The sequence below is a fragment of the Ichthyophthirius multifiliis genome (assembly GCF_000220395.1).
Source record: "Ichthyophthirius multifiliis unplaced genomic scaffold scaff_1120509251342, whole genome shotgun sequence".
Classification (NCBI taxonomy): Eukaryota; Ciliophora; class Oligohymenophorea; order Hymenostomatida; genus Ichthyophthirius; species Ichthyophthirius multifiliis.
This window is the reverse complement of record NW_004085967.1, coordinates 176,665-186,436: the sequence shown is the minus strand read 5'-3', so window position 1 is coordinate 186,436 and position 9,772 is coordinate 176,665. Positions and strand designations below refer to the sequence as shown.

The window sequence follows — 9,772 nt, the reverse complement described above, 5'->3', positions numbered from 1 at the left end:
TAAATTATTGAACATACAACTAAATTGTTATTGCAATAAAATTATGAATAAGCGTAAATGAATTTTGAGTAAATATTTATATATATAAACGAATATTATTAATTTTATTATTTGCTTATTTTATTTTTCATATTAAAAATTTGATTTAAAAAGAAAAGCGTCAAATATCCAACCACAAATATAATAGCGAAATTCCGGTTAGGAAAATTATATTAAAAACCAAGAAAATTAGATAAAGCCAGTGAATATTATAAAATAATAGTTTAAAACTAATCAATATATACAAAGCTCATTATTAATTAAATTTAATATATGTAGGACGGAAAGAATATAAATAAGCACAGAATAATTAAGAGAAGTTCTAAAAATAAATTCTAGATTTGGAGCTTTGCTTCTAGTGTAATAGGTTTAATATTTTATACAAACAATAGCATTAAAATATTATTAGAAAGCTTAAGAATGTGATACAAATGATATAGAAGCTAAAATTAGTTTAGCCAACTGTTATTACTTATTAGAAGATTTTGATATGGCAATAAAATATTATAAAGAAATATGTATATTATACTAGAATTATCAAATTGAGTATAATTTAGGATATTATTTTTATATGAAAAACCTAATTGATAATGCCATTTTTAATTATAAAAATTCTTTGAGAATATTTGTCGTGAAATCTGATTATTTGTATAATTTAGGTAATGCTTTTTGTATTAAATAATAATTTAAATAAGCCTAGTAATGATTAGAAAAAGCTATTATTTTAGATATTTAAAATACCGCAGCTTTATATAATTTGGCTGATAATTATTATATGCTTGATAATTATGAAGTTGCTTGTGAAAAATTTGAAAAAGCGGTTGAGTTGGAATCTTAAAATATTCGAGGAATTATATTGCCTCGATATATTTAGAAAAGTAAGATTTTTTTAAATGCGAAAAATTATTTACAAAAAGCTTTGTAAATAGATTAAAATAATATAGAAAGAAATATGAAAATAACATAACTTAATATAGCTTTAGCTAAATATGATATTGATTTGGTTTATATAAATGTATTTTTTAATTTATCGCAATTAATTTAAAAGTATTTGTTTTAAATTCTACCATAAGGAAAACTAAAAAGTTAAGGATAACTATATGATTTAATCTTTTTATAATATGTATTATGTATTATTTGTTATTATATTTTTTCTTTTCAGTATAAAAATAAAATAAAATAGATAATGACACTTTTTTTAATATAGTTTTTAAAAAAATACAAAAGAAATAAAAAATATTAATATATATATTTTATTAATTAAATTAATAAAAATATAATTAAATAAATATATATAAAATTATTTATTATATATTTCATTAATAATATCCTTTTTTATTAATAAAATAGCTTTATATAATTTCAGTAGGTTTATCTTTACTTTTAATTTCAACTTCTTTAGCCCAAACAATACTGTAAGGACAATTAGGATCTTTTTCAATCCAATCTTTAGTAGATTAACTAATCATTACTTTTGCAGGATCCCCACTTGATTCCATTTTATTTGCAATTCTAATGTCTCTTCCATATACATCATATCTAACTACATGGGTTCCTAAAATACCTCCAATTATTTTTTTGCTCTTTTTATTTATTTAGAATATATATATTATTGATATTTATTTATTTACTGTATGTATTCCTATTCTCATGTTTAAAAATGTATAATCTTTTCTGATATGATTTATTGTTTCAATCATTTCCAATCCCATATTTACGACTATTTTTAATTTTTTAAATATATATATATATATATATATATATATATATATATATATATATATATATTATATATAAATATACCATTTTTAGCTTCTTAACATATTTCTTCTTTAATATTCTATCTTTCCGCAACAACGAAACTCAAGACTACATAACAATCACCAATAGTATATAGTTTAAAAACGTTATTTTTTAAACATAATTTATCGAATCCTTCAAACAAATTTTTTAACATTTTAAGGACTTTCTTAGGATCTTTTACTTTATCAGAAAATTCAGTAAATCCTTTAATGTCTGCAAATAATATTGTTACATCTTCGAATTCATCTGTTAATTCACGTTTATTATTTAAAAATACATTTTAATTTCTTAATTTATTTAATGCCTTTTAAAAAAATATTATATTTTTTAAATTTCTTTTATGTTTTTTTACCACTGCAGGTAATAATTAATTAACTAATCCTTACATTTTATCTTTCTTTTTATTAATTTTAGATGTAAAATTGTAATTTTTGTACGAATTTCGTAAATAAATATATGATTTTTAAATAATAAGAATAATAAAAGCCCAAAAAAAGAAACAATTAGTGACATTTAAATCATCAAATATCAAAGCAATAAAAAGAATGCTTATAATAGTAGAATAAACAATAATATCAATAAAGTTAAAGATACTTTTTATTAATAAAAAAATATAAAATTTAAAAATATATTAAAGAATACACAATATAAGAGGACGTCATATAAATAATTAATGCTTCAATAATTTAAATAGTTAAGAAATCATCCTAAAAGCAGAAATAGCCTTAAAGTAATGAAGGGACACAACCAAGCATAAGTATAAATTATGTTATATATCTAATTTAATCATTAGAAAAAGAATAAGAAAGAGTAAACAATACAATAACTAAAGCAAATATATAAATACCTCTAATAATAAAAATAGCACTGGAATATTAAAAAGCAGATCTAACAGTAATTAAGAACATAGTACTAATCAAATAAAGAAGTATAAGAAAAATAATCATTATTCTGTTTACATGCAAACTATATTTTTTTGTTTGATTTCTGAATTTATAAATAGAATCGTTTGGAACGTTTTTGTCGATCATGAGTAATATGTTTGTTTTTAAATCTCCTTGTTCTAATATTACATCTTCTTCAAAATCTATATCTTCATCATTTTCATCATCATCATCTTGATATTCAGTATCAGGACCATATTGGTTATTTGTCATTAATCTGTTTTCTTCATTTTATTTAATTGTCAACTATTATTATTCAGTATTTTATTAATTTAATATCTAGTTTTGTGAAGATTTATTGTTTTTTTCTTAATTAATAGGATTTTTACCTCTTAAAACATTGATAATATTATTTTATTTTTCTGAATTATTATTAGATCCACCTGTAATAGAGTTTTATTTTTTAACTGTCTAATTGTTACTTAAAGGAATTTAATTAATAGCATCTTTATGCTTATTGAGATTTTTAAGGATTCCCTAAAATTTTTTTTGAGTAGCAAGGCCTGCAATTTCATATGCAGTCATCACATCTTTACCTTTGGGTTAAAAAGTGATAGGTTTGAAGGAATGATTCATATTTTTTACTTCATCTTTAATTTTTTAAGTAATCATTATTTTACCATAAGAGCATTAAGCACAAATACGAGAAGTTGTATTTACAGTATCTCCTATTAAAGAAAATTAAGGTTTAGGATTTCCTATAACACCTGCCATTACTTCCCCTTTATTAATACCAATTTTTAATTATATTGGCTCTTATTGTTTTCCCCATTTTTAATTGCTGGCATGCTCTAACATCTCTTTTGCCATTGTTACTAATCTTTCGCCTTTTCCTCTTTACTTTATTTGTTCTGACACGTTTATTTCACATTCTTTTATACCTGTTGCTGCCATATATGTCTTTCCGACAGTCTCGATTTTCTAAGCACCATGTTTTTCACAAATGATATCAAAATTTCTGAACAATTCATCAAGTATAGAAACTATATTGTTTTATTCTTCTTCTACCATGTCATCGAAATAACAAATATCAGCAAATAAAATGGCAACTTCGTCTTAATCATCTGCCATTTCGAATTTTCCTGTATTTAATTTGTTTTGGACAAAATCTGGGACTAAAATTGATAATATAGCATTATTTTGTTCTTTGGCGTTTTTTATATCTTATTAAGCTACAAAATATTTCCTTTTCTCACTTTCACTTTTGTATATTACATATACAGATTATACGAACACATAAAAAAGCATAATTACAAATGAAGCAATTAAAAAGAAATTATAAAGATCTTAATTAGTTCCATTTTAATCGTAATAGCCTTTGTCATAATAAATAAAAATAATTCTTATAATAAAGCTACAAGAGTTCATTAAATTCAAAATAATTACAGAATAAATATTTAAACCAAAATTAAATGTAAGAATGCAAGTAGTAATCATTGTAGTCATTGAAGTACTGAAATTTGATTCGATCCAATCAAGTATTATTTTGAAAACTACCCCAATGAAAAGAAGTGAAAATGATAATGAATAATATAAATCTTGAAACTTTTAACTTAATACAAGTATTAATCCTAATACGAAAAAACCACCAAATCCTGCTCGTAAAAAGCCTCTAATTTAATCTAATTCTTTATCGGTTATAGTATCTACTATTATGTATACGACAATTATTAATACTATAATAAAATATGTAAAACGGAATATTGAAGAGCTTGAAGATGTACGTTCATATTTGTATTTATTTTCTAATTTTTAGTCATTAAATTTTAATGAATATGGATTTATTTACATATGTGTTACATCAGATTCAAATGCAGAAACCACTAATAAAATTTATTATTTTTATATAATTTGTAATTTTTTATTTACTATCTAAAACTGATTATTCAATAATACTTTATGATGTAAAGATTTTCTTAATTAAAAGTCCTAAATCAATTTCTCTTTTCAGACTTTATTCAATAATTATTTAATTATTATATTCTTTCCAATTTACTAATAATAAAAATAAAAATAAATAAAATATATATATAATAGTTCAAACATTTTTATTATTAAATTTTTGAAGCATTAAGCAAATAGGTATTAGGTTATAGATATTCGACCATAAAAACATTTACAAAATGAGAAACAATAAGAGATACAATAACATTAAAAATCAAACAACAAATAGTATCACCTCTTTTGAATATTTCACCAGTTGTCATAACCCAATCCCAATTCGAGAAATTATCAGTATCATTAGCAAAAATAAATACTATAATAAGTACCAAAACAATTAATTGACCAGCCCAGACAATTCTTACTTTATGACTCTCTGAAGTTAAGATAATTTTAAAATTAAAAACAAGTATGACACTATAAATAATAACTAAAGACATGATTCCAAAGTCAGAATTATATCCATCAATACTTAGAGATCTGGAAACTATATAAATGGATACATAGTAAATAAGAGTTCCTTAAAAAAGACCCTCTAAGACACTCTGTAGTACAAAATTTGATAAAACTCGTTATTTTTCAACTAAACCAGATACATAAAGTGAAGGGAAAATTTATAAGACGATTTTTTGGAAAGGAGTATCATATAGTCCGTATAGAATCACAGTTCCAGCATTAAATATGAAATCGTACAAGAATACCCACATAGATTCAAACATAGAAGTACCAAGAAAAGATGAATACCAATTAAAGTAAAATAAAGAGAGTCCAAAAAGTAAACTTTTATAAAACAAAAAGTATATCAAATTTTAAGTTTAGAAAAAATTATTAACTCCTTCTAGCAAAATTAGATCTTTTATATCTTTTATTTATGATAATTGTATATCTCCTCCATTACTTAGTACATGAAATTATTCTCCTGTGCAAAATTCAGTATGTGACTAAGGACAACTTTCAACTATTTCAATTGAAATGTCGGCATTTTTCATCATTTAAGTATCTTTGTAACCATCTCCAATTGCACATACTGTTGGATTAAAAAGCATCCCTTTTTTAATTATATTTACTAGTTTTCCTTTTGACTCTTAGTCAATATTATAACCTATTACTACTCTACAGAATTATAAAATAAAAGTAAAATGTTATAAAAGAGTATTATCTTAAGTTAAACATAAAAAGCTTTTACCATTTAAATGTAATTAATATTATTAATTTATTTTTTCAAGCATAATGTTTTACTATAATGCTTTAGAAAGTCTTCTTTCTAAATCTTATACTTCCTCTTTTTAATTAAGATTCTTATCAACGGTTTCTTATTACTTTTTTTCGTCCAAAGGTTATGCAAGCTCGTAATTGTTTCTTTTGGCTTTTTCTGCTTGAATTTTTTGTTAATTTTATGTAGAAAATATATCCTTTAATTATTATAAAATCTAACGGACTTAATTCCATACTTATTCTGTGTTATCTTCTGATATTTAAAAATATTATTTATTAGCTTATCTTCCGAAACCTTAACTTATTCCTATGTTTCTTTTAAAAAAAAATTATAATTTTTTTTTTTTTTTTTTTACATTGCAGTATTTAAAGTTTGTTCTTAAGTTTCGCTTGATAATAAGTATAAATTCAAATTTGATTTTTGGAATAAATTAATTAGAGGGAAAATATCTTAATTAACTCTTTATTTTAAACCAAATAGTCCAATAAATTATAAATTAACTTCTATTTCTAAACCTAATTATTTTAATTCTTCTTCTTAAACTTAAGGATTATTTTATATTTATTTATATAACTCAATATATTTATTATACTAAGCTTAACTAAGTTGTTTCTTTGTATAAACAATAGGCTAAAGGCCTTATTTTTAAAAGCTTTATACTAAAATATCAAAATTAATGCTTTCTTAAATACTAATCTACATTCTGTTTCTCATATAAGCAGGATCTCCTTTACAATATAAATAAAATGATTACTTTTTATCTTAGGTCAATTAAACTATAACAGAAAATGTTTTTTTGTCTCCTCTTTAATAATTAAACATTTTTTCATCAATTTAAACAACATTTTTTTTCTATTTTTTATTAATTTTAAAATAAAATATAATTTTTTTACACCAAAATAAATATAGGATTTATTTTTTTAAGTAAACAATGTAAAACCAGATTAACTAGCAAATTATAAAACTGAATTTTCATTTTAAAGTATACTAGAATCAACAATTTCCAAAGTATCGTGTTTTGAAGGCTCGGCATGGTTACAAATAAGAGAAGCTATTATTATTTATGATAAATCTCCTTTTATATTATTTTCATCATACATTTCTTATATCTTTTAAACATATTAATAAGTTGTATATATTTGGGCTTTCGATAATTCATTAATAGGCTATTATTTATCAATGTTTACCGTTTCTGATTTCGATTCTTGTTAAAAATTTTAACTAATTTGTTTTTCTGATATTTAAGAATATTAAATTGCTTATTTTTCTGATGTTTCAGGATTTTTTGTATTTTGAAGCTCTTTCTATAAATATTCTTTTAATTATAAAGGTAATTTATTAGAATTTTCCATTTAATTACAAAACAATTTATCTTAAATATTTTTAATGTCAAAATCGTCTGTTTACATACTTTAGTTTTAATTAGAGTTTATTGGATTAAATTAAGCACCATTCGTTTATATTTTTATATTTTATATATTATTATTATTATTTTCTTCCTTTTTATTATCTTTATATATATCATATTCATCATTTTTTTCATCTACTTCTATGAAATTTAATGTAAATTGTGCATTTTATGTTAATTAATTTATTGTTTAAAAGTTCTTAAAATCCTTATTACTGAATTCTTTTCCTTCTAAAAATTTACTAATATCATCTTTTTCAATTCTATAATCATCATTATAAGTAGTGATTCTTGCAACATCATGTATTTTTTTATGAATAGCAGTAAATTTATCCATAAAAATATAATCAATCTTTTAATTTTATTTAAAATATTATAATTTAAATTAATAAATTAAAAAAAAAATACATGGCCCATATTACTAAAAACATTTGGATCGTTAATTTTAAAGTATTTTTTTTTTTTTTTGTTTTGTTTTTCAATTTTGAATTTTGATAATATAGTAACTATATCTAAAACCCCGTAAATAGAAATCGGAATCATTTATGAATAAAGTATAATATAAGTGAAAAATCTAATGGAATTAGCAACATCCTTATCAACATAATTAATTAAAAAATCAGATTCTTTACTTTTAGCAATAAGGACAATTATACTAACAATAGCAAAGACAATTACTAAGGAAACATTTGCTAAAAAATAATATTAAATTAATCCTTCCAAATAAGAATTTTTATAATTTTAATAATTTCTATTAATCATTATTTTAGTTTTCATTCCTGTATAAAGAACTAATCCATATATCCAATCCTTACTTTTTTATAAATAAACTGTACTTCCTCTAGGAATGAAATTATCATTTGTTAAAAATTCTATTTTTGGATCTTTTTTTAAACGTAATTAGCCATTAAATTCGTTAATATTTTAATTTGGAGGTTCATATGATAATTTTAAATTTAAAATAGCCCTGTATTTATTAAAAAACGATTTCTTATAATCTTTGAAATTTATTACTTTTATTTTATTATTTATTTATTTTATATATATTTTAAAAAAATATTACTTCTAGTTAGAGAACTTGCACTTATTTACCTTAATTGTTCTTTACCATCTACTGGGATTGTATCTATATAGCATATAGCCTATTTATCCCTTATTTTATTAGAATCTAATAAAATCATGTCTGCCGGTGCGGTTTCTCCATGTTGAAGCCTAACAACATCTCCCACTCTTAATTCTTCCCAATAAATTGTTTATAAATTTTCAATTTATTCTTTTTAAGAGTTTTATATTATTTGTTCTTTTTAAATTTATGAAATTTATTTCTATCTTAAAGTTTGATTTGGATTATTAGCTTAATTTGCTAACATGATTTTTTTCCTTTAAATTTTTTTCTATTAGGTTAATGCAAAAAAATATCAAATAAAATATTAAAAAAAAATTCTATTATTTATATTCATTTACATATTCTTCTATATTTTTTATATTTCCTCTCTATATTCAATAAATTTAAAAGTTTTAATAAAAAATAATATTATTTAAAAACCTAGCATTTTTATTTATTTTATTATTCATCAATCTTTTATCTTTACAAGTCTATTATGTATTCTTTATAATGTGTATTGTGCAAAAGAACATTAAAGGGAAAAATAATAATCCAGCTATGTGAAAATAAATAATATATAAATTAAATTAAATTAAGAAAAATATTATTTTTACTTTTTAAAAGAAGATAAATCCTATCTTATTAACATAATTAATGACACTACTAAAAAAAAAATATTTCCTAATTTTGTAAAGTATTAATAAATTGTTTTAGGTAAAATAGACATATTCTATAAAAAATTAATAAAAAATTTATTATTTAATTTTTTTTTTTTTACAGTATATATATTTGTTTAAATTTTATTTGATTAGTTTTCATTTATATGAGATGTAATCCGACCTTTTTTTAATTCGATCTTATATTATATTAAATTAATTAGTATAAATTTAGGAAAAAAATATTTTTTTTAATAAAAATTATTTATTGTATTCATTTACTGATAGGTAGTGAACCTCATCTTTAGAACAATATGGACATTTTTCCTTATTTTATGAAACTAAATTTAACATTAATAATCTTTAATAGAAATTAATTTAAAATAATAAAGTTAAAAAAATTTAAAATATTTTTTTTATTAAAGATTTTTACAACTTATATTTATTATAATTGTCTATTTTATTATAATATCCCCATTTAATTTAAAATTAATAAAAATATAATTTATTAATTAATTTTTTTAAAATCTTAGATACATAAAACTTTAAAAATTAAATTTAAATTTTATTAAATAAATTTCTTCTAAATTTTATAAATATTAATAAAGTCCTCTTTAATATTTTTTTTTTTTTTTTTCAAAAATAAATTAATTATATAAT

The 9,772-nt window shown here is 20.6% G+C and overlaps 1 protein-coding gene across 1 annotated transcript, besides 1 other annotated feature; it reads right to left on the bottom strand. All coding sequences in view use genetic code 6, as the record gives it.

Moving 5' to 3' along the window:
• Nucleotides 1–1,242: 1,242 nt before the first annotated feature.
• IMG5_185650 (hypothetical protein) lies at nt 1,243–9,293 on the bottom strand. Its single transcript, XM_004027278.1, has 13 exons — nt 9,235–9,293; nt 9,071–9,186; nt 8,898–9,012; nt 8,816–8,845; nt 7,760–8,745; nt 6,837–7,703; nt 6,299–6,795; nt 4,831–6,242; nt 4,656–4,781; nt 2,485–4,609; nt 1,843–2,435; nt 1,671–1,759; nt 1,243–1,622 (listed from the first exon to the last, which is right to left on the bottom strand). The coding sequence occupies exons 5-13, from the start codon at nt 8,486–8,488 to the stop codon at nt 1,356–1,358; spliced, it is 6,705 nt and encodes a 2,234-aa protein (XP_004027327.1). The 5' UTR covers nt 8,489–8,745; nt 8,816–8,845; nt 8,898–9,012; nt 9,071–9,186; nt 9,235–9,293; the 3' UTR covers nt 1,243–1,355.
• Nucleotides 1,778–1,841: a microsatellite.
• Nucleotides 9,294–9,772: the final 479 nt, after the last annotated feature.